This window comes from Paroedura picta, chromosome 3 (assembly GCF_049243985.1).
Source record: "Paroedura picta isolate Pp20150507F chromosome 3, Ppicta_v3.0, whole genome shotgun sequence".
Lineage (NCBI taxonomy): Eukaryota > Metazoa > Chordata > Lepidosauria > Squamata > Gekkonidae > Paroedura > Paroedura picta.
Window position 1 is genome coordinate 175,848,589 of NC_135371.1, and position 23,556 is coordinate 175,872,144.

The following is a 23,556-nucleotide window of genomic DNA, read 5'->3' on the forward strand; positions in this document are numbered from 1 at the left end:
ACTCTGGGGAGGGAGATTCCAGGAGCTTGGGGGGAGCGGAGCCTCAGTGGTGTGTAACGATATAGAGAGCACCCTACGGTTGCCAACATGCAGCTGGGGCCGGGACATCTGGATCTGAATGGGGACGGGGTGCCAGAGAGCCACATTGTCCTGCCCGCGGGTCCTGATCCTAAAAAAGGATTTGCCACTTTGGCGGCGACCAAATTTTCATCATGCCGGTTTGGTTTGAGTTTTTTAGGAGCACTGGTCCAGGATAGGGCAGGGGTTGCCGACCCCCAGGTGGTGCCCGGAGACCTCCTGGAATTATAATCCCTCTCCAAACAACAGAGATCAGTTCCCCTGTGGCAGCTTAGGGGTGTGGACTCAAGGACACTGTACACAGCTGTGACCCCCTCCCCGCCCCAAACTCACCCTTCTAAATCTCCAGGGATTCCCCTACCCAGAGTTGGCGAGCTTAAGTCAAGCCAGTCCTCCAGTACAGGGGTAGTCAACCTGTGGTCCTCCAGATGTCCATGGACTACAATTCCCAGGAGCCCCTGCCAGCGAATGCTGGCAGGGGCTCCTGGGAATTGTAGTCCATGGACATCTGGAGGACCACAGGTTGACTACCCCTGCTCCAGTAGGCAGCAAAGAGAGAGGCTCAACGTGCCCGAGAAGCAGCAGCAGAGAACCCCCCCCAGATCTGAGCTCTCTCAGACTCACCTGCCCATTCCTTTTGGGGTACAGGGGTGGGGGGAGAGCCAGGATTCCACCTCCAGGACCCCCTTCCTTTCCCTTGAGCAGGGACAGAGTGAAGGAGATGGATGCCCTTGCCGCCCAGACACAAGCACGAGCTGTGACCATTGGTGTGTTTCCTTTACTACCAAACCAAATCCTAAGCCTGGAAGATAAAGATGCCAACTCAAGGTTGGGAAATTCCTTGAGGTTTTAGGGTGGACGCTGTGGAGGGTGGGGTTTGAGGAGGGCAGGGACCTCAGCAGGTAGAATGTCTCGCTGTGCACCTTCCAAAGCAGCCATCAGTTGTAATCCCAGGAGATCTCCAGCCAACACCTGGAGGTTGGCAATCCTACTGGAAGAGCAGACGGCCGGTTTAAGAAGAACCTCAGAAGAGCCCTGCTGGATCAGTCCAGGGGTCCAGACAGTCTGGCATCCCATCTCGCCCAGTGGCCGACAACAGGGCAGAATGGCCAAGGCCTTCCCCTGATGTTGCCTCCCGACTCTGGGATTCAGAGGTCAACTGCTCCTGAACATGGAGGTTCTGCTCAGTCACCAGGGGTAGTTCCTCAGCTCTGTCATTTGGCTCGGGTCTGAGCTCACAGTCCCTGTCCCCCCCCACACACCCCCACACACAATTTCTGCCTCCCCTGCAAGGCCTGTCCTGGGCCCCTGTCCCTCTGCCTCAGCCATCTGTGACATCAGAAAGGAGGTTGGCCTCAGCCAGAAGGGTCTTGCAGAGGAGCTCAGAAGTTCCAGGGGAGGCCGGGGCCTGCGACCTCCTCAGTTGCCCCTCGGAATGGGGATTTGTCAGGGCAAGCTGCCAGAAACCCCCAAGCCCTTGAACTGTGAACTGAGAGGTAAAAGATGACCGTTGCTCTGTCTTTTGGGCCCACTTGTTGCAGGCCAAGGGATCACACAAACACACACACACTTGACCCGAGCAGCCCAACTGGCCTTCCAGGTGCCCTGGACTCAAGCTTTCTTAGGCATTCTGGTCACAGAGGTGGAAGAAATATGTGGCCAGCGTCAGATCCTCTGCTTGGCAGGCAGAAGGTCCCAGTTTTAATCCCGGCCTCTCCAGTGAATAGCCTGAGACCCGGAGAACCATTTCCGCTCCTGATAGACTGCTTCGGTCTAAGGCAGTTCCATGTGCCCGGATTCTGAGACCGACTGCCTCGGAACGTGGAGGTTCCCTCGGCCACCGTGGCCAGCAGCCCCTGACACCCCCCGGCCCCCTGACTCCCTTTCCCTTCGAGTCCTCTGGTGCCTCCCGGCTCACCAAGGGGCCTCCCCCCCCCTGCTCTCGCTGCAGAGAAGCTGCGTTCTCCCATCATCGTCTTTGTGATCGGCGGCCCGGGGAGTGGCAAAGGGCTGCACTGTGCCCGCCTGGCCACCAAGTACAACTTCTACCACATGGCAGTGGGAGAACTGCTGCGGGAGGAAGCCAAGAAGGCCACCAGCAGCAGCAGCAAAATCATCAAGGACATCATGCTGAGAGGGGCCCTGGTCCCAGCGGTAAGGAGCTGCCCCCTCCCCCCCCACCCAGCATTCCATCCTTCCTAGGGTTGGGGTCCCCAGCTTGCTGCCCCCACCAGATGTTTCTGATCCTGCGTTGAGCAGGGGGTTGGACTAGATGTCCTGCATGGCCCCTTCCAACTCGATGATTCTATGATTCTATGATTCTATGATTCTTGGGATGTGGGTGGGGCCAGGTGGCCCTTCTGCCCAGCAGAGCTTCTGATTGGCCGGTGGAGATCTCCCTGGCTGGGCAGATGCTTTGAGTGCACTAAGCAGGTCAGTTCCAGCAGGCTGCTCGAGGGACAGGGTACCTCTCTCGCCAGGGCTTCGTCATGGACCTGCTGACCGACACCATGCTTAGAACCGAGAACGCCAAGGGGTTCTTTATCGACGGCTTCCCCCGAGGAATCCGACAAGCCCGCCTCTTCGAGGAAGTGGTAAGAGGGTCCCCTGGGCGGGAGGGGGAAGGGCCTGCGGCAAACGGGATGCGTTAGCGGTCCAGGAGACGGTGCCAAGAGGAACCTCGGCCAGAGCAGGGGAACTGAGGCAGCAAGACGGACGGGTGAGGGTCAAAGAAACAAGCGGAGTGGAAGAAGTTCTGGGTACTTTTAAGGATCGCTCGTTCAGTCATGCCCCATATTTCCCCAGTGGGGAGCCAATGGAGTTTTCATAACTCTCCTCCATTTTGGCATCACAACAACCACCTTGCAAGGTAGGCTAGGCTGTGCGATCGACCTAAGCTTCCATGGCAGAATGGGGGATTCCAACCTCATCAAATTTGAAAGGAGAAAAGAGTCAGAGTTCAGGGGCCTGGCAGAGGGAGACCCGAGCCCAGGGGTAGTTAACCTGTGGTCCTCCAGATGTCAATGGACTACAATTCCCATGAGCCCCTGCCAGCGTTTGCAAACGCTGGCAGGTGCTCATGGGAATTGTAGTCCATTGACATCTGGAGGACCACAGGTTGACTAACCCTGCTCTTAGCTGTTTGTGGGCTTTGTGGTTTCAGGGTCACGGATAGAGCAGCGTTGTTGTATCGCCACCAAGGGGCCAGAAAAGGAACTGCCCCTCAGAGCATTTTAATTCAAAGGAACTAATTATTATTAGGACTAAGGTGGCTGGCTGCGGGTTCAGAAATCCCTGGAGCAGGGGTAGTCAAACTGCGGCCCTCCAGATGTCCATGAACTACAATTCCCAGGAGCCCCTGCTAGCGGATGCTGGCAGGGGCTCCTGGGAATTGTAGTCCATGGACATCCAGAGGGCCGCAGTTTGACTACCCCTGCCCTGGAGGGTGGGGGTGGGGGCCTGCAACGGGGTCTAATGCCACAAGCCCACCCTCCAGAGCAGCTATTTCCCCAGGGAAACTGATCTCTGTAAGTGGGAGATCAGCCACAAGTCCACGAGATTCCCAGGCCTCACCTGGAGGTTGGCAACCCTCAGCCTGGGTCACCTCCTCTTCTGCTGCCCTCCGGCTCCAACGTCCTCCCTTCGTCTCACAAAGGCTGCAGTAAGCAGAGCAGCGGGTGCGACTTTCTGTGCAAGCCGGGGTCTCTCCTGCTCGGGCCCCGGGGACCAAGCTACAAGCGTCGCCCACTCGAGGAGTCCTGGAGCCAGCAGAAGCCTTACACGGAACCTGCAGCAGCAGCCGTGTTGGCCGAGTCTGAACATGCAGAGAGAGCACAGCACCCGGCTGCTTAAAGAACAAAACAGTTTTATTTACAAAGCGAAACAACTGTGTAGAGAAAGAAAACGAGACAGACCGAGCTACCGAGCCAGCTGCAGTCATTCTTCTGTCCAACTGCAGTTCTGGAGGCAAGCAGGGAGGACGCGTGCTCAATCGGCAGGAAGTCTCCCGTTGAGCCAATCAGGGCACTGGAGATCTTAGGTATGCACCTCCTCCAATGCCCGGGCAGGACACCCTTTATATTCTGCTCAGTTCCGCACACGGCAGCACTTGCAGCTTCCAACCCTCCACCACCGCTGCAGTGCTGGGCACCCAAGCAACGTGTTACTTTCCCCCTTGCAGGTGGGACGCCCGCCCAACATCGTGATCGTGTTCGATTGCTCCACAGAGACGATGATCCAGCGGCTGCTGCTCAGGAGCCACACGGGAACACGGGCCGACGACCACGAGAGGATCATCCGGCAGCGGCTGGAGACTCACTACACGCTCTCCGAGCCCGTCCTCACCTACTACCTGCAGAAGAGCCTGCTGCGGAACGTAGGTCTCTGGGGCGCCTCTCTGGCCCGGCCCCTCGGAGCCCAGGTGGCAAAGGGCCAAGGGCGAGGGGACACCACGGGACCGGAGTTGAAATTCGGCACTGCGGCTGGCTACGCCACCAGTACCACTTGCTGGGCAGACTCTCTCCTGCTCTTCAAGACAGCCCTTTGAGTTACACCCAGGGGTGTATTCAAGCTTTCGTGTGCACGCACACTTGGGCCAACAAGAGTGCAAGGAGGCTGAGGAGGAGCCCTGCTGGGTCCCTCCAGTCCAGCCTCCCGTCTCACCCAGGGGCCAGCCAGTTCCTCTGCAGGGCCAGCCACAGGGCAGAGAGGCCGAGGCCTTCCCCTGAGAAGACCCTCAGAAGAGCCCTGCTGGGTCAGGCCAGGGAGGGTCCCTCCAGTCCAGCCTCCCGTCTCACCCAGGGGCCAGCCAGTTCCTCTGCAGGGCCAGCCACAGGGCAGAGAGGCCGAGGCCTTCCCCTGAGAAGACCCTCAGAAGAGCCCTGCTGGGTCAGACCAGGGAGGGTCCCTCCAGTCCAGCCTCCTGTCTCACCCAGGGGCCAGCCAGTTCCTCTGCAGGGCCAGCCACAGGGCAGAGAGGCCGAGGCCTTCCCCTGAGAAGACCCTCAGAAGAGCCCTGCTGGGTCAGGCCAGGGAGGGTCCCTCCAGTCCAGCCTCCCGTCTCACCCAGGGGCCAGCCAGTTCCTCTGCAGGGCCAGCCACAGGGCAGAGAGGCCGAGGCCTTCCCTGAGAAGACCCTCAGAAGAGCCCTGCTGGGTCAGGCCAGGGAGGGTCCCTCCAGTCCAGCCTCCCGTCCCACCCAGGGGCCAGCCAGTCCCTCTGCAGGGCCAGCCACAGGGCAGAGAGGCCGAGGCCTTCCCCTGAGAAGACCCTCAGAAGAGCCCTGCTGGGTCAGGCCAGGGAGGGTCCCTCCAGTCCAGCCTCCCGCCTCACCCAGGGGCCAGCCAGGTCCTCTGCAGGGCCAGCCACAGGGCAGAGAGGCCGAGGCCTTCCCCTGAGAAGACCCTCAGAAGAGCCCTGCTGGGTCAGACCAGGGAGGGTCCCTCCAGTCCAGCCTCCTGTCTCACCCAGGGGCCAGCCAGTTCCTCTGCAGGGCCAGCCACAGGGCAGAGAGGCCGAGGCCTTCCCCTGAGAAGACCCTCAGAAGAGCCCTGCTGGGTCAGGCCAGGGAGGGTCCCTCCAGTCCAGCCTCCCGTCTCACCCAGGGGCCAGCCAGTTCCTCTGCAGGGCCAGCCACAGGGCAGAGAGGCCGAGGCCTTCCCTGAGAAGACCCTCAGAAGAGCCCTGCTGGGTCAGGCCAGGGAGGGTCCCTCCAGTCCAGCCTCCCGTCCCACCCAGGGGCCAGCCAGTCCCTCTGCAGGGCCAGCCACAGGGCAGAGAGGCCGAGGCCTTCCCCTGAGAAGACCCTCAGAAGAGCCCTGCTGGGTCAGGCCAGGGAGGGTCCCTCCAGTCCAGCCTCCCGTCTCACCCAGGGGCCAGCCAGTTCCTCTGCAGGGCCAGCCACAGGGCAGAGAGGCCGAGGCCTTCCCTGAGAAGACCCTCAGAAGAGCCCTGCTGGGTCAGGCCAGGGAGGGTCCCTCCAGTCCAGCCTCCCGTCCCACCCAGGGGCCAGCCAGTTCCTCTGCAGGGCCAGCCACAGGGCAGAGAGGCCTTCCCTGAGAAGACCCTCACAAGAGCCCTGCTGGGTCAGGCCAGGGAGGGTCCCTCCAGTCCAGCCTCCCGTCTCACCCAGGGGCCAGCCAGTTCCTCTGCAGGGCCAGCCACAGGGCAGAGAGGCCGAGGCCTTCCCTGAGAAGACCCTCAGAAGAGCCCTGCTGGGTCAGACCAGGGAGGGTCCCTCCAGTCCAGCCTCCTGTCTCACCCAGGGGCCAGCCAGTTCCTCTGCAGGGCCAGCCACAGGGCAGAGAGGCCGAGGCCTTCCCTGAGAAGACCCTCACAAGAGCCCTGCTGGGTCAGGCCAGGGAGGGTCCCTCCAGTCCAGCCTCCCGTCTCACCCAGGGGCCAGCCAGTTCCTCTGCAGGGCCAGCCACAGGGCAGAGAGGCCAAGGCCTTCCCTGAGAAGACCCTCAGAAGAGCCCTGCTGGGTCAGACCAGGGAGGGTCCCTCCAGTCCAGCCTCCTGTCTCACCCAGGGGCCAGCCAGTTCCTCTGCAGGGCCAGCCACAGGGCAGAGAGGCCGAGGCCTTCCCTGAGAAGACCCTCAGAAGAGCCCTGCTGGGTCAGACCAGGGAGGGTCCCTCCAGTCCAGCCTCCCGTCTCACCCAGGGGCCAGCCAGTTCCTCTGCAGGGCCAGCCACAGGGCAGAGAGGCCGAGGCCTTCCCCTGAGAAGACCCTCAGAAGAGCCCTGTTGGGTCAGGCCAGGGAGGGTCCCTCCAGTCCAGCCTCCCGTCTCACCCAGGGGCCAGCCAGTTCCTCTGCAGGGCCAGCCACAGGGCAGAGAGGCCGAGGCCTTCCCCTGAGAAGACCCTCAGAAGAGCCCTGCTGGGTCAGGCCAGGGAGGGTCCCTCCAGTCCAGCCTCCCGTCTCACCCAGGGGACAGCCAGTTCCTCTGCAGGGCCAGCCACAGGGCAGAGAGGCCGGGGCCTTCCCCTGAGAAGACCCTCAGAAGAGCCCTGCTGGGTCAGGCCAGGGAGGGTCCCTCCAGTCCAGCCTCCCCTCTCACCCAGGGGCCAGCCAGTTCCCCTGCTGGGCCAGCCACAGGGCAGAGAGGCAGAGGCCTTCCCCTGAGAAGACCCTCAGAAGAGCCCTGCTGGGTCAGGCCAGGGAGGGTCCCTCCAGTCCAGCCTCCCGCCTCACCCAGGGGCCAGCCAGTTCCTCTGCAGGGCCAGCCACAGGGCAGAGAGGCCGAGGCCTTTGCCTGAGAAGACCCCCAGAAGAGCCCTGCTGGGTCAGGCCAGGGAGGGTCCCTCCAGTCCAGCCTCCCGCCTCACCCAGGGGCCAGCCAGTTCCTCTGCAGGGCCAGCCACAGGGCAGAGAGGCCGAGGCCTTCCCCTGAGAAGAACCTCAGAAGAGCCCTGCTGGGTCAGGCTACGGAGGGTCACTCCAGCCCAGCCTCCCCTCTCACCCAGGGGCCAGCCAGTTCCTCTTCAGGGCCAGCCACAGGGCAGAGAGGCCGAGGCCTTCCCCTGAGAAGACCCTCAGAAGAGCCCTGCTGGGTCAGGCCAGGAAGGGTCCCTCCAGCCCAGCCTCCCGCCTCACCCAGGGGCCAGCCAGTTCCTCTGCAGGGCCAGCCACAGGGCAGAGAGGCCGAGGCCTTCCCTGAGAAGACCCTCACAAGAGCCCTGCTGGGTCAGGCCAGGGGGTCCCTCCAGTCCAGCCTCCCGTCTCACCCAGGGGCCAGCCAGTTCCTCTGCAGGGCCAGCCACAGGGCAGAGAGGCCGAGGCCTTCCCCTGAGAAGACCCTCAGAAGAGCCCTGCTGGGTCAGGCCAGGGAGGGTCCCTCCAGTCCAGCCTCCCGTCTCACCCAGGGGCCAGCCAGTTCCTCTGCAGGGCCAGCCACAGGGCAGAGAGGCCGAGGCCTTCCCTGAGAAGACCCTCACAAGAGCCCTGCTGGGTCAGGCCAGGGAGGGTCCCTCCAGTCCAGCCTCCCGTCTCACCCAGGGGCCAGCCAGTTCCTCTGCAGGGCCAGCCACAGGGCAGAGAGGCCGAGGCCTTCCCTGAGAAGACCCTCACAAGAGCCCTGCTGGGTCAGGCCAGGGGGTCCCTCCAGTCCAGCCTCCCGTCTCACCCAGGGGCCAGCCAGTTCCTCTGCAGGGCCAGCCACAGGGCAGAGAGGCCGAGGCCTTCCCTGAGAAGACCCTCACAAGAGCCCTGCTGGGTCAGGCCAGGGAGGGTCCCTCCAGTCCAGCCTCCCGTCTCACCCAGGGGCCAGCCAGTTCCTCTGCAGGGCCAGCCACAGGGCAGAGAGGCCGAGGCCTTCCCCTGAGAAGACCCTCAGAAGAGCCCTGCTGGGTCAGGCCAGGGAGGGTCCCTCCAGTCCAGCCTCCCGTCTCACCCAGGGGCCAGCCAGTTCCTCTGCAGGGCCAGCCACAGGGCAGAGAGGCCAAGGCCTTCCCTGAGAAGACCCTCAGAAGAGCCCTGCTGGGTCAGGCCAGGGAGGGTCCCTCCAGTCCAGCCTCCCGTCTCACCCAGGGGCCAGCCAGTTCCTCTGCAGGGCCAGCCACAGGGCAGAGAGGCCGAGGCCTTCCCCTGAGAAGACCCTCAGAAGAGCCCTGCTGGGTCAGGCCAGGGAGGGTCCCTCCAGTCCAGCCTCCCGTCTCACCCAGGGGCCAGCCAGTTCCTCTGCAGGGCCAGCCACAGGGCAGAGAGGCCGAGGCCTTCCCCTGAGAAGACCCTCAGAAGAGCCCTGCTGGGTCAGGCCAGGGAGGGTCCCTCCAGTCCAGCCTCCCGTCTCACCCAGGGGACAGCCAGTTCCTCTGCAGGGCCAGCCACAGGGCAGAGAGGCCGGGGCCTTCCCCTGAGAAGACCCTCAGAAGAGCCCTGCTGGGTCAGGCCAGGGAGGGTCCCTCCAGTCCAGCCTCCCCTCTCACCCAGGGGCCAGCCAGTTCCCCTGCTGGGCCAGCCACAGGGCAGAGAGGCAGAGGCCTTCCCCTGAGAAGACCCTCAGAAGAGCCCTGCTGGGTCAGGCCAGGGAGGGTCCCTCCAGTCCAGCCTCCCGCCTCACCCAGGGGCCAGCCAGTTCCTCTGCAGGGCCAGCCACAGGGCAGAGAGGCCGAGGCCTTTGCCTGAGAAGACCCCCAGAAGAGCCCTGCTGGGTCAGGCCAGGGAGGGTCCCTCCAGTCCAGCCTCCCGCCTCACCCAGGGGCCAGCCAGTTCCTCTGCAGGGCCAGCCACAGGGCAGAGAGGCCGAGGCCTTCCCCTGAGAAGACCCTCAGAAGAGCCCTGCTGGGTCAGGCTACGGAGGGTCACTCCAGCCCAGCCTCCCCTCTCACCCAGGGGCCAGCCAGTTCCTCTTCAGGGCCAGCCACAGGGCAGAGAGGCCGAGGCCTTCCCCTGAGAAGACCCTCAGAAGAGCCCTGCTGGGTCAGGCCAGGAAGGGTCCCTCCAGCCCAGCCTCCCGCCTCACCCAGGGGCCAGCCAGTTCCTCTGCAGGGCCAGCCACAGGGCAGAGAGGCCGAGGCCTTCCCCTGAGAAGACCCCCAGAAGAGCCCTGCTGGGTCAGGCCAGGGAGGGTCCCTCCAGTCCAGCCTCCCGTCTCACCCAGGGGCCAGCCAGTTCCTCTGCAGGGCCAGCCACATGGCAGAGAGGCCGAGGCCTTCCCTTGAGAAGACCCAGGGGCCAGCCAGTTCCTCTGCAGGGCCAGCCACAGGGCAGAGAGGCCGAAGCCTTCCCCTGAGAAGACCCTCAGAAGAGCCCTGCTGGGTCAGGCCAGGGAGGGTCCCTCCAGTCCAGCCTCCCGTCTCACCCAGGGGCCAGCCAGTTCCCCTGAAGGCCAGCCACAGGGCAGAGAGGCCGAGGCCTTCCCCAATGTGTGTTGGAGGGGCTGGGGGACATGGCTCAATGGCAGAGCTTCTACTTGGCAAGTAGACGGTCCCAAGTCTCCATGAAGAGGACCAGGCAGCAGGTGATGTGGAAGGCCTGTCTGAGATTCTGGAGAGCTGCTTCCAGTCCTAGTAGACAATTCTGCCCTGGATGGACCACACACTAAGCCGGTTGATACGGAATGCCGACCGCAGGTCCATCCGGGTCGGTCCCGTCTGCTGAGATTGGCAGTTCTCCAAGGAGGTGTTGAACATGACGTCCAGCCAGAGCCTTCACCTGGGACGCCTTGGCTTGAACCCGGGGCCTTCTGCACGCCAAGCAGAGGCTCCGTCACTGAGCCATAGCCCGCTCCCTAAGTCCTGGCCTGCCTACCGCATTAAGGCTGCCGTATCCCACAGGACTCCCCTTCCAGGTCTCCTCTAATTAAGGACTCTGCTAGATTTGAGCCCAGGAACATCTTAGGGGCCAACAAAGCTTTTCAGGGTAGGAGCTTCCAAGGGTCTCTTCGTCAGGTATGTCAGCAGCGGCCGCTGGACTGGAGGAAGCCCCTGCAGGAGAGCCCCAAGGACCCCTTGCTAGGATCAAGCAGCAGGGGAAGGCCGTTGCCGGCACTGCAGGTCTTGCGGCTGCGGGAAAACAAACCCTGAGCAGAAGGGAGTTTTGATCTAATCTGAACAGCCGGAGTCCAGCAGCATCTCAGAGAGGAACCAGAATTGTGCCGGGAACGCCCAGGGCTGTGCTCCGTCCCCACAGGAATGGGAAGAACAGATCAGATCCCCAGGGGTGTTGGGAGGATGCTCCCGAGGGAGGCGGCAGACGAGAGCGGTTCGGAGACCTTGTTCTGTCTTTGCCCCCGCAGGTCCTGGGAGAGGAGCCCTCGGAAATTATCTTCGCCAAGTGCTGCAGCGTCGTGGACGACGTCTTGAAAGGGCATTCAGTGCAGGACTAAACAAGAGAGTCTACGGAGTTCTAAGAAATAAAAGGGTTTAAGCCGCCGGCCTTTTACGATGCTCCCCACGGGTGCTTTAGAAAATCCCGGACGGCCGGTTCACACCGCCATGCGGTCCGGCAGCCCAGCCGGGAGACCCGACAAGTGCCTGGCAGGTATTAGGATTGAGGGGGGTTGCTCCATCGGCCTGCACAACCGCTGCACCTGCCTGGCTAACTCACCTCCGTGTATGCAGCTGGGTGTGTGAAGAAGTCCCCCGGGGGAAGAGCTGCCCAGGGATGCTTTACCTGCAATTGTGCGCTCACACACACACACACACACACACAATCAACCACATCGTATTGCAGCCAGCACGTCACAAACAGATATGCCTGGGGAGGTCCGGCTGGCACACAAACTGAGCCACCAAGAGCACTGGTTTCTAAACTGGTTTGCTGGGTTTCATTCCCAGCTCCTCGACATGCAGCCAGCTGGGTGACCTTGGGCTCGCCACAGCGCTGATAAGGCTGTTCTGACCCAGCAGGAATCTCAGGGCTCCTTCAGCCCCACTGATCTCAGAGGGTCCCTGTTGTGGGCAGAGGAAGGGAAGGCGATCGGAAGCCGCTTGGACACACCTTCTCACAGAGAAAAACAGGGTATTAAATAACTCTTCTTCTAGGGAATCCAATGCCAGCGACTGAACCAGGGACCTTCTGCAGGCCAAGCAGAGCCAGCGTGGTGGAGCCCTTAAAGAGCAGGGGAGAGCCAGATTTGATGATCCCCTCCTGCTCGACATGCAGCCAGCTGCTCGCCCTTGGGCTAGGCCTGGGGTAGTCAAACTGCGGCCCTCCAGATGTCCATGGACTACAATTCCCAGGAGCCCCTGCCAGCATTTGCTGGCAGGGGCTCCTGGGAATTGTAGTCCATGGACATCTGGAGGGCCGCAGTTTGACTACCCCTGGGCTAGGCTGTTCTCGTAGGACAGTACTGGCAGAACAGTTCCCTCAGGGCTCTCTCAGCCCCACCTACCTCACAGGGAGAGGAGGGGAAAGGTGTTTGTCAGCCACTCTGGTTAGTGAAAAGTGGGGTATATAAAAAGTTATTCTGGCACTGGGCCACCGTGCTCCCCCCGCCCCCCCATGAGCTAACAAGCCTAACAACACGTTGTTTTAAAAAACATTATCCAGGGATGGTAAGAGGCAGATTTTGCTTCGCCAAAATCTTTGTCCCCTATTAGCAGTCCCCCCCCCAAACATGAGCACTCAGTGCCTTTAAAATACGAAGATGGCCAGATTGTCCCAACTTCCTACGACCAGTTGTAGCAACTTTCCTCCAAGAACATCAGAGTCCAGTGGCGTCTTTCAAACCTGCAAAGTTTAATTCAAGGGACAAGCCTTCATGCGCATGCGCACAAAAGCTCACACCCAGGGTTAAACTCCCCACCTCCCAATAAATCCAACTGGAAGGGGGTGGCACATCCCAGGGCTGCTGATCTGGCGGGAAACACCAACTGCACGGGCAGGTCAGTCTAGCTCAGCAAGCCTTTATGATTGCTCAAACTCAGAAGATACGAGAGATTTGGTCAATGGTCAATCAGCCTTATCCAATGAGGTAGACTACATTTATCAAGCCCTTGGGACTTGCCAGCAGCTCACACTGAACAGGAGAGGCAGGAAATAAGGATACTCTCTCCTGCTCTTCGGTGTATCACTCTGACCAGGTAGTTACTGTCTGTATTTCCCCCACGTGGAAGACTGCCAAAATGACGGGTCCTTTTAACTGTAGATGCTGAGGATTGAACCTGGGACTTTCTGCCTCCCAAGCATAGGCTCTGCCACTGAGCCAGGCTAAGGTCTTTCCCATCCCCTCCTGCCTGGTCCTTCTAACTGGAGATGCCGGGGATTGAACCTGGGCCCTTCTGCCTGCCAAGCAGAGGCTCTGCCAGAGCCAGGGTCTCAGGTCGAGGTCTTTCCCATCCCCTCCTGCCTGGTCCTTCTAACTGGAGATGCTGGGGATTGAACCAGGGACCTCCTGCCTGCCAAGCAGAGGCTCTGCCACTGAGCCAGGGTCTCAGGCCAAGGTCTTCCCCATCCCCTCCTGCCTGGTCCTTCTAACTGGAGATTCCGGGGATTGAACCTGGGACCTCCTGCCTGCCAAGCAGAGGCTCTGCCACTGAGCCAGGGTCTCAGGCCAAGGTCTTCCCCATCCCCTCCTGCCTGGTCCTTCTAACTGGAGATGCTGGGGATTGAACCAGGGACCTCCTGCCTGCCAAGCAGAGGGCTTGCCATTGAGTCAGAGCCCCTCCCCTAAACCTGGCAAACGCTGAACTGGTCGATGACTCCTAGAGAGGCAGTTTCTCCTCTGCTACCAGTCAAGCGAAACAATCTGATTTTTTACTCCTGCTGTCCTTTGGCGAAGCTGAATTGCTCCCACAGGGCCTTACCTTTGGAAACACACACGGCTGCATCAGTCTTTTAAAACAAAAAAGCATTTTATTCAACGAAAATGCACAATTGCCTGCTCAAACTATAAAAACACAGGAAGCTCTTTTTTTAAATTCATGACCATTATTCAGGCTTTTACAACAGCTATACTGGGAACAAACATCAGCTTCAAAAAAACCCTATGGACAGAGAGAGAGAGAGAGAGAAAGAGAGAGAAAGAGAGAAAGACGGACAGACACCATCCGGCAGACACAGGGGGGATGTTTTTTTCGTTATCATTTATTTGTGAAGTTAAAAACGAGCGGTAAAAAGTAAAAACTTGAGCATACAATTTGTTTGTTTCAATCTTCTCTTGAACAGACAAAAAACACGACGGATCAGTCCCAGCGGTGGAGAAACGGCAGGCCCAGGGGAGGGGTTGTCTGAAACACCAACACCGTTGCCCGAGGAATGTTCCGACTCTAACTAAAAAGCAGAGTGACTTTTTTTCCTTGTAAAGTTTATTTTCTCTCTCTCTTTTTTTTTTTTAAACGAAACAGAAAGAAAAAGGAGGAAGTGTTACCCTGAAAAACTGAGGTGCATGTCAGGCAGGGCGGGGGCTGGCGGCAGCGTTTTTAGTCGGCTATCTTCTACGGCTGCTGGCTCAACAGTGGGGCGAGGGGGGGGGCGGGGTTTGGAGATTTGGATTTGACTTTAAAGAGATTCAAAGGCGGCGTCGGCCAAGGTTTCCCCGAAGCAGCCCAGCGAATCAGAGCAACAGGCCGGCTCCCTTCCCACCCCGTCGCTTCCTGCAGCGGCCACCTCTCGCCCCCCCAAAAACAAAAAGATTCTCAGAGATGGGGAGGTTCACATTCAACTCACTGAGCCTGTCGGGAGAGAAGAGAGAGAAAAACGGGGCACAGTTTAACGGAGGGTCCTTTGCCAGCGACCGAGAGAGAGAGAGAGAGCATTCGTCCCGTGACATCCCTCAGGGCTACTACGCCTAGGTGCGAAAGAAGAATGCGGATTTATCTGCAATGTGGAGTCGGAGATGTTGAAAATGGGCTCTCTCTCTCGCTAGTTCAGGGGTAGTCAACCTGCGGCCCTCCAGATGTCCATGGACTACAATTCCCAGGAGCCCCTGAAGTTCCTGGTGTTCACAGTAGCTAAAGTAACCCCTTCAGCTGCGGGGCCAGCGAATCTCCCGTGTCTAGCAGAAAGAGACGTGTGCATGAAGCCAACCCAGGGAAGGCTGCTTAACCTGCAAACTCAGCACAGGTTGCAGGCCTCTGCATTGTAAAGCTAAGCATGCAGTTCGGGCTCTGTTCTCATCCTATCTCCGAACACCAATGAACTACTTACACTGTCCCGCCAGCGGGAAGTCAAGGGCAGAGAAAGCGCTCTTGAGCTCAGAGCCCCCCTGGCACCTGGGCCGTGGCCTCAGACTGCCGGGATGGCTTTCACACAGATGTTCAGGGCTGCTGACACGACGGGAGAGGAGGGCTGGCACGTCACCCTCCCGCCTTCTTCCGTTACAAACCCGTTCCCAGAGGATTTTAAACCATTTAATAGATAAGAACATTTTAAAAAACTGCTCCAGCACTGCCCCCGTGGGGTCCAAATAACCCTGGTTTGATTTTTGTATACAGGTTCAGGGGAGGGGGGAGTGGAGAGGAGGGGGTGGCCCCACCCCCCTGGACAGCCATTTTGTGGCTGATGTTGCCTCCTGCAGCAGCCGCCCCCCACCCTGCCTCCAATGTCCAAACGTACCTGCGGGCTCAAGAAAGGTTGGTGTCCCCCGAGCTACACAAAAGGAAAAAAGCAGTGGCAGGAAATTACTTGTGGTGGTGTGGGGGGGGGGGGAGGGGAAGTATTCCCATCATGCCATATTGCAGGGAAGGGGGGAACGGGGCTCCATGTCATTTCCTCCCCCCAGGAGTTTGGGTTTAAATGTGGCTTCCTGTTGGCGGTCCCCCCTGAGAAAGGCTGTGCCGTGCCCCCTCGAGAGACCCACCTGCTGTCCCTGCTGCGTGGGCGGTGGCACCGGCCCCCCGGCCCCAGGCGTCTGTCCGTAGTAGGCAGCTTGTTGTCTGTAGTATTCTGCCCAGGCTGCGCTGTAGTCTGGCTGAGGGCCTGGGGGTGCCGCTGGCCCTGCGGCTCCAGTAGCTACCTGAGCTGCTTCCCGAGGAGAGAGGGAGAGAGACGCTGTCAGGCTAAGCCGGCGCATGTCCTCACTCAGCCCAGTCTGACAGCAGCGCTGACTGACAGCTCCCAGAGCAGCTCGGACCGGCCCCACGCTCACCCTGCTTCTTGTAATACTCTTCCCAGGCTTTCGTGTAGTCCTGCTGCGGAGGGGCACCAGGCTGCTGGGGCTGCTGGCCTACAAGAGCAGAGTCACAGGAGGACGGGGCTTGAGTCGGGCAGAGCTCTGGACAGACCCACGGGAGGCTCTCCCTCAACTTCCTTCTGGGTCCCCCCCCGCCCCCACTGACCAGAGCAGCTCACCTCCTGAGCAGAATGGGAAAGCTGCAATCTTCAAATCTTCCTCAACTTTTCTACCCTCGAAAAACCCCTGAGACCTTCTTCAGGCTTCGAGAAACCCCAGAAGTGGGGCCATCGAGCACAATACGGCTGGGAAGCACAGCTGTGGACACGCCCACCCAGGGCCCCTCCCCTTCCCACCCCCTCCAGGACCATCAGTGGCTCCCACCCCTTCTGGAAACCCGTCCAGAGCTGCCAAGAAACCCTAGTTGAGAAAGCCGGGGTTACTTCAACAAGGTTCCTCTTTGCCCTGGACGCCAACTCTGGCTACACAACGTGGGCTGACTTAAAGCGGGATTCAAAGTCAACCAAGTGACCTTTGCCTGCATGCCAATGAGCCACCTGACAAGGTACTGGGCCCAGAAAAAGGCCACAAAAAGGGTGCAATTTTACAGGCTCCCCCCCCCCCCCCGGGGCAGTGTGAGATGGCACATTCTCTACTGGGGAGCTCCGCTTGGTTCCCGCAAACCCTGGTCTCCTTCCTTCTAAGAGGGTGTTGGCCCCCCCGCCCCCAGTCAATTACCGAGCTTCTTGTAATATTCCTCCCATGCTTTAGTGTAGTCGGACTGTCCAGTAGGGGGCGGCTGGGGCGGTTCTCCTTGCACGGGGGGCGCCGTGGGGGCGGGCGGTGCTCCTGGGACGGGGCCCGGGGGCTGCTGGTAGTAGTGCGAATAATAAGCCGCCCAGGCCGCGTTGGGGTCTGCTGCAGCCGCTTTACCTGGGGAGGGGACAACGCAGGGAGCTGAACGCTTCTGGCCCCCGGCCGCGGCCTGCCAGTCCCCGGTCGGCACCCGGGAAGCGCTGTACTCACTTGGGTCGTGGGGGGCAGGCGGCTGCCACTGGGGGTAGGCGTTCCCCCAGCCTTGGGGTGGGTATTGTGGAGGAGGCGGCCCACCGGGGCTGGAAGGAAAAAGAGGGGAGGGGTCACTGGTACATTCTGCAAGCCGCTCGGAGCCTCCCCACAGAGGAGGGATATAATAAATTAAGTAACAGTAAATATCTGGAGGTGCTATTATTATTTTATTATAGAGTTGGGGATTGTTTTTAGGTTTATTATTAATGCGTTATGTGGTTTTATATTGGATGTCTGTTTGTTTAAAAAGATTTATGCGATCTGAAGAGAAACCAGAGTGTTTTTATGTTATTTGTTGTGAACCGCTGCGAGCCAGCTTGTGGGGAGCAGCGGCATACAAAGCTAAATATTAATTAATTAATCAAACAATCAATCAATCATTAATATTTATATCCCACCCCTCACTCAGTGTCTCGGGGCAGCTAACAACATAAATAAAACACAACATAAATACATTAATACCATTTTTTTAACATAATATGTAAGTATACACAATCAAGAAAACTAGGACTAATGACCCCTCCCAGTAATCGTGGACCAGCCCAGTACTTGTCAGGGCAGTTCCCAATGAAATACTGGATAAATGCAACCCCCTAGTCTGCGGGGTGAGAGATTTGTGGCCAGCCCCGGGGAAGTTACTCCCAGTGCCCGTGGGCACTCTAGCATGAGCACCTTTCCTGATGCCCACCCAAGTGTTTCCAGAAAGTAGGCGTGGCACTTAAGCAGGGCTTCTGATCAGCCGCTGAAGAGCTGATAAATTATGTAGACCCAGGGGTGGCCAAATTGTGGCTCTCCAGATGCCCATGAACTACAATTCCCATGAGCCCCTGTCAGCAATGGCAGGGGCTCATGGGAATTGTAGTCCATGGGCATCTGGGAGATCCACAGTTTGGCCACCCATGATGTAGATTAAAACCACAATGTATCAGCAGCATTGTTGTTTTGTTCTCTCTCACCCGTTTCCTGGAGTAATTGTCCTCTCCGCTGTGCTTGGACCTGGGGCCTCCTACATGCCAAGCAGAGCCTCTTCCACTGAGCCCCAGCCCCTCCCCTCCCTCAGTCAGCAGCATGTAGGATTCCCCTCTCCGCTTCTGAGTCCCACGGAGAATGTGGAAGCTGGAAAACGTTCCCGTCACCTCTAAGAGAAATGCTAAGAGGTTGGGGTACTTACTGGGGAGGTGCTGTAGGCGGCCCTTGGTTGAAAGGCCCGGGGTTGAAGGGGCCCATTGGTGCTGGCCCCGGAGGCCCCCCTGGCCCAGGTCCCGGCCCTACTGGGCAGAGAGGACCCTACGGAAGCAAGAAGAAGTCATGTCCAAGGGAGACCTACCCCCCGAAGATCCTCATCCTCTCCACCACTCAGGAGGCCTGCAGCCACCCAGGTCCGGCACCTACCTCAATTTTCTCCTCGATAAGTTGCTTGGCGTGGTCGATTTGCTGCGGGGAGCCCCGGATGATGAACAGCTTGAAGTTGGGGTCTCCGTTGGGGGGCAGCTGCCGAGATATTTCTACAAAGGCGCCCGTCTGCTGGTTGATGGCTTTGACATTTTCTCCCCCTGGAAAGAGTTGGTTATCGATCCGGGGGGGTTGATATGTTAGATCTTTGCCCGAACTACAGCTGTCTCAAGAAAGCTGAAGGGCACAAGAGACTCACCTCTGCCAATAACCAGCCCGCATTTGTGGGTGGGGATCGAGAAGGTCATCTCTCCTCCGGGAGGCCCCCAATTCCCCTGGCCTCGGCCGCGGCCTCTGCCTCCGGGGGGCATCCCTGAGCCGGGGGGACCTGGCGGCCCACTCTGGAAAACGGCAGAAAGAGTTCCCTTTTATTGGGGGAAGGAAACCTGGAACCAATGTTGACTGCACAGGGGCTTTAAGAACAAGGAAAAAAACCACCCAAAATTTAACATTAGGGAAGGACACAAAGCAATTTTTGTGGAGCAGGAACGGATATGAATTGGGAGGTTGGCTCCCAAACAAAACCGGTTCATGACCTCCCCTTTCTGTTCTTCACACATCGCCATGAACAGCCTTAAAATCTGTGGCGTTTGGGAACTGGCCAAACGTTCTTGAATTCACAAACATCGCTTTGCGAATCACGAGCTGGCCAAAATCTGTCACAAACTTTTGCTCATGAGCCGGTCTGTGCCCACCCCTAGTTATAGTTCCCAGAATGCAAAGCACATGGTTGACAGCAGTGCTCCTTTGAAGAACTTTATGGTAACCCTGTGAAGGAATGTCCTTCAAAACGTCCTTGATCCAGTCTCCCTGGATTCTGCTCACGCCATCTACTGTTGAGTCTTCCTCTTCTCCTACCACTCCTGTCTTTGTCAGTGGCTCCACCAAGTATGCTTTATCATCTTAGGGGCATGGTCAGAGCAGACTGAGAACCGTTAAAAACCACCTCAAAAACTTCAGTCAACAGGTATGTAAAGTGTGTTGGAGGCAGTTTTCTTGCCTCAAGGAGACTCCCGCCCCTCTCCCCCCTTCCCCAACCTACGGACAGTGTTTCGTACCCGGAGACTTTGGAGGAGGTCATTGATAATCCTGGCGGCGTGTTCGCATCTGTCTGGGGGACCCATAATGTGGGCGATCTTCTCGGGGCCTGTCCCGTCATCTGCAACAAGAACCAGGCGGAGGAGATCAGCAGGAGCGCCCCCTCCCCTACAGATTCACAGCCACAAAGCCTTAGTGCCCGGCTACAGCCCATAAGCTTGTTCCAAAAACAAAAGCTGCAACAGCAACAATCCAACCCAACCCAGCCGATGGAGAACAAAGAATCGGTGTCAAGACATGGCATGGGATTCCTGCCAACAGCCCACCCGGCTCCTGAACAGGAAACAGAGAGGGCAAGAAGAAGCCTCAGGGTCTGACGGGGCAACACCTTAGGAAAGCGTCTCATTGCCTGATTTGCAGAGGAAGGTGCTGCGGTACAGAATTCCACGCTAGCACAGCCATAGGCAAGAATGACTAGAGGACGACAAGAACAGCCAGGCTGAGAAAACCAGAGGAAGTAGCCATGTGCACAAAGAGAAGGGAGGAGCCACACGGACCCCCTGCAGGGCTAGCGTTTTGCTATGCAACCGGAAGATGGGCTGGGAGGGGGGAAGCTTTGGACTTCTGACCTTGCTTGAACTGTATCCGAACTCCAGCGTCGTTTTGTATTTTCTTAATCATCTCTCCGCTACGCCCAATAACCACACCGACGGAATGCCTGGGCACAGGGACCTAGGCAGGTGTTTAAAAGACCGATCAACCAGACATTCATTTCATGAGAAGTGAAAGGAATTGGGGGGGGGGGGGACACTTCTGCTGCCCCCTGCATTCGGATCTTAGCACACTAACAATGCTTGGGCAGGGGGGAGCCAGAAGCCCCCCCCCCCCACATTGTGCCCCTTGCTTAGCAATCTTGAGTACCAAGCAAAGCAGGTAACAAATCCCAAAGAGAAAGGGCAGGTAACAAATACCGTAAATACTAAGAAGAATAAAGAGTCGTCAAGAATGGCAACACGAGGCCAAGGGTGCAAAACAGGCAAAATTATTTTACCACTTGGTTTTTAAGCTGCCAAATCTCTCAGCTGCATTTCAGAATATAGTAAGCTATTCTAGCATACTTGCCAATGCTTTACTCCTTGTTGATGAATTGTTGGCATTTGTTTTTTTGTAGTTTAAAAGCCGAGCAATAAAATCATTTCACCCATCATGCACCGTTGGCCTCCCCGCCACCCATGTGTTGCCTTCTCAAGCCAGCGGCCTTACGTCTATTCCTCCGCCGATCCTCGAGCCGTACTCGTTTCGGTCGCCGAAGCCCCCCTGGTCCCGCTCTCGTAGGATGTCCATCACCATTTCACAGGCTTGCTGCAAAGAAACACAAAGGTTCACTTTGGCACTTCCCCGGGGGGATGGGAAATGTCTGGAAATTTGGGATGGCAGTCAGTGAGATGCTTAAACCAGGGGGAAGAAAGACATCTGGAGGGGACGGGGACAGAAAGACACACAGTGCTTACTTTCTTATCGATTCCAAGCTTACTTGACTGCGTTAGCAACACAAAATGCATCATTTTTAACTTGGCATGTTACAAAATGGGATTGTTTTCAGCAACTAGGGAGCTGCTACAAGCGAGAGGAGGAGAAAGCAGCAAGCCGCCGTGCCCACCCTCCTGTAAGCCCCCCCCCCCGGGTATTACTGCTGTGCATATTATGGCACATTAATTATGTAAAAGGACCAGGCAGGAGAGGATGGGAAAGGCCTTAACCTGAGACCGTGGCTTGCAGAAGGTCCCAGGTTCAATCCCCGGCATCTCTAGTTAAAATGACCAGGCAGGAGGGGATGGGAAAGACCTTGGCCTGAGACCCTGGCTCAGTGGCAGAGCCTCTGCTTGGCAGGCAGAAGGTCCCAGGTTCAATCCCCGGCATCTCCAGTTAGAAGGACCAGGCAGGAGGGGATGGGAAAGACCTTGGCCTGGGACCCTGGCTCAGTGGCAGAGCCTCTGCTTGGCAGGCAGAAGGTCCCAGGTTCAATCCCCAGCATCTCCAGTTAAAAGGACCAGGCAGGAGGGGATGGGAAAGACCTTGGCCTGGGACCCTGGCTCAGTGGCAGAGCCTCTGCTTGGCAGGCAGAAGGTCCCAGGTTCAATCCCCGACATCTCCAGTTAAAAGGACCAGGCAGGGGGGGATGGGAAAGACCTTGGCCTGAGACCCTGGCTCAGTGGCAGAGCCTCTGCTTGGCAGGCAGAAGGTCCCAGGTTCAATCCCCGGCATCTCCAGTGAAAAGGACCAGGCAGGAGGGGATGGGAAAGGCCTTGGCCTGAGACCCTTGAGAACTGCTGCCAGTATGAGTCCTACGGGCCTTGATGGACCAAGGATCTGATTCAGCATAAGGCAATTCCACATGTGAATTTTATGAACAATATATGAATACAACGAGGTTCTTAGAAAAGCGGTACAACTATAACCCACCCGCCCCAATGAAAGCGAAGCCAGCCTCTCAACATTGCCAGGTGAAATTTCTGTCTCAACAAGCTGGGAGGAGTGCCCTGTTCAATACCTCTCAGTCCCTTTCATGCACAAACATGAGCAGAAATCCCAGCGTGTGGACAGATTCACACAGCTCTTTCCACAAGACACAAGCTCTTGCTGACAAGAGCTAAAGTTAAAGCAGGCTGCAAGAGAGCCCAGCAACTGGAAAGACACGAGTCCCGTTCCCACCGACCCAAGCGTGGAGCCTGCGAATGCCAGCCAAGCCTCACAGCAGCGAGCTTTACCTGTACTTTGTAAGGGTCGCCAATTATCCGAAGGGGCTTATCTACATTTGTGTTTTGTGAACCGTCCTGAATTAGTATCATTTTCACTCCAGCTCTCTCCTGCACGAAAAAAAGAGTGAGAAGTTAGGCAAGGGACAAATTTCCCATCCTTGTTGCCACCCATGAAGGCAACATAACTTAACCCAAATCAATTCAAATGCCAGAATCTATTTAAAACATTTATTAGCTTCCTTTCCTCCTTATGCAGCTGTAGGCGGCTTTCAACACAGGCACAACGTCTCAAAAAAAAACCCCCACAAAAAGACAAAACTTGAAATCTGAACTCAGGACTGCAAAATGCAATCCTCAATAAAACTGCCTCCCACTGTCACCTAAAGATCGACAGTGAGGCGACCGGGCAGCCATCTGTGGGGAGGCTGATCTGACTGTGGGGAGTAATGGGTTTAAACTTCAAGTACAACGATATAGGCTAGATATCAGGAAAAAGTTTTTCACAGTCAGAGTAGTTCAGCAGTGGAATAGGCTGCCTAAGGAGGTGGTGAGCTCCCCCTCACTGGCAGTCTTCAAGCAAAGGTTGGATACACACTTTTCTTGGATGCTTTAGGATGCTTAGGGCTGATCCTGCCTTGAGCAGGGGGTTGGACTAGATGGCCTGTATGGCCCCTTCCAACTCTATGATTCTGTGATCCTTCATTGAGGGGCCACCACTGAAAAGGCACTTCTCCTGCATTCCCACCACATGAGCTGCTTGGATTCATGGGGAAATCAGGAGTCACGTAGTAAGACAAGACAATTCTCTTTCACCACAGCCCCCAAGTCAAAGAAACCAGAAAGCCGCAGAAAAACTCAGCAAGCACAAAAGAGGGAGAGCAGAAAAACAACAGGCACCCTATGCTGGGCCAGGAATGGCCTGTCCTCCTCCAACCCGCCCCAGGGCTCACCTGCAACTGCTTGATGGTCTCCCCGCCCTTGCCGATCACCAGGCCTGCTTTTCCTGCCGGGATCATGATTTCTTGTACTGTGCCGTTCTGCCCGTTGGCGTTATCGTGGAACTGACCGGGGGGGCCCCCACGCCCTCGAGACACAATATCGTCGAGCATCATTTTCGCCTTCCTGTGTGGAGGTGGGAATACAAAGTCGCTCAGCAGTGAGGGACCGGGCGTGCTGATCTTGTGGCCGAAATGGCACTGCACAGAACTTGTCATGCTTCGAGTGCATGACACATCACTGGCAAGATAGGTCTAGGCCTCAGTTTGCTGCCAGTCAAGTCAACCCCTCGCCCGGCCAGCTGGTCAATGCCAGGGGAGGGGCCCCAGAGTGGTGGGATCCAGCTGGTCAATGCCAGGGGAGGGGCCCCAGAGCGGGGGAATCCAGCTGGTCAATGCCCGGGGAGGGGCCCCAGAGTGGGGGGATCCCCTGCCACCAGTAGGATTCTGGGAACCCGAGATCCAGTCCATCTTTTCGCATACTCTAAGATTCTGCCTGAGACTGGGAAGGCTACTCACTGGACTGATTCTGGGGATCCTGTCAGAGAGACGCTCCGCTCTGGCAATCCTCCGCTGTCTGTAGGAGGAGAAAAGGAGGTGATCAGGAGGT

At 58.0% G+C, this 23,556-nt stretch overlaps 2 protein-coding genes across 6 annotated transcripts in view; one reads left to right on the plus strand and one right to left on the minus strand.

Moving 5' to 3' along the window:
* The first annotated feature begins 1,383 nt into the window (after window positions 1-1,383).
* LOC143831456 (adenylate kinase isoenzyme 1-like) lies at window positions 1,384-10,974 on the plus strand. The gene is made up of 5 exons (XM_077324448.1): window positions 1,384-1,574; window positions 2,030-2,232; window positions 2,559-2,672; window positions 4,259-4,453; window positions 10,817-10,974. Exons 1-5 carry the CDS (start codon window positions 1,514-1,516, stop codon window positions 10,904-10,906), a joined length of 663 nt encoding a protein of 220 aa, XP_077180563.1. The 5' UTR covers window positions 1,384-1,513; the 3' UTR covers window positions 10,907-10,974.
* Window positions 10,975-13,357: 2,383 nt separating this feature from the next.
* Window positions 13,358-23,556, minus strand: part of KHSRP (KH-type splicing regulatory protein) — a 28,069-nt gene continuing 17,870 nt past the window's right edge. For 2 of the 5 annotated variants that reach the window (XM_077329840.1, XM_077329835.1), the window contains exons 7-21: window positions 23,466-23,523; window positions 22,902-23,073; window positions 21,961-22,059; window positions 20,456-20,554; window positions 19,822-19,924; window positions 19,213-19,313; window positions 18,354-18,495; window positions 18,095-18,255; window positions 17,874-17,989; window positions 16,661-16,749; window positions 16,373-16,567; window positions 15,611-15,688; window positions 15,323-15,486; window positions 15,079-15,111; window positions 13,358-14,195 (exon numbers count right to left, since the gene is read on the minus strand). In XM_077329840.1, coding sequence (XP_077185955.1) covers window positions 14,187-14,195; window positions 15,079-15,111; window positions 15,323-15,486; window positions 15,611-15,688; window positions 16,373-16,567; window positions 16,661-16,749; window positions 17,874-17,989; window positions 18,095-18,255; window positions 18,354-18,495; window positions 19,213-19,313; window positions 19,822-19,924; window positions 20,456-20,554; window positions 21,961-22,059; window positions 22,902-23,073; window positions 23,466-23,523 — 1,619 coding nt within the window. In that variant the 3' untranslated portion in view covers window positions 13,358-14,186. The remainder of the gene's footprint in view (window positions 14,196-15,078; window positions 15,112-15,322; window positions 15,487-15,610; window positions 15,689-16,372; window positions 16,568-16,660; window positions 16,750-17,873; window positions 17,990-18,094; window positions 18,256-18,353; window positions 18,496-19,212; window positions 19,314-19,821; window positions 19,925-20,455; window positions 20,555-21,960; window positions 22,060-22,901; window positions 23,074-23,465; window positions 23,524-23,556) is intronic. The other 3 variants (XM_077329836.1, XM_077329839.1, XM_077329837.1) reach the window with 3 other exon arrangements.

What these genes read in the sequence shown, in the direction of transcription:
- LOC143831456 (XM_077324448.1), top strand. Translation starts at nt 1,514, where the DNA reads ATGGGGATTTGTCAGGGCAAGCTGCCAGAAACCCCCAAGCCCTTGAAC. An exon ending in CTTGAACTGTGAACTGAGAG is followed by an intron (nt 1,575 to 2,029) that starts GTAAAAGATGAC and finishes CTCTCGCTGCAG; the next exon opens with AGAAGCTGCGTTCTCCCATC. An exon ending in GAGGGGCCCTGGTCCCAGCG is followed by an intron (nt 2,233 to 2,558) that starts GTAAGGAGCTGC and finishes CTCTCTCGCCAG; the next exon opens with GGCTTCGTCATGGACCTGCT.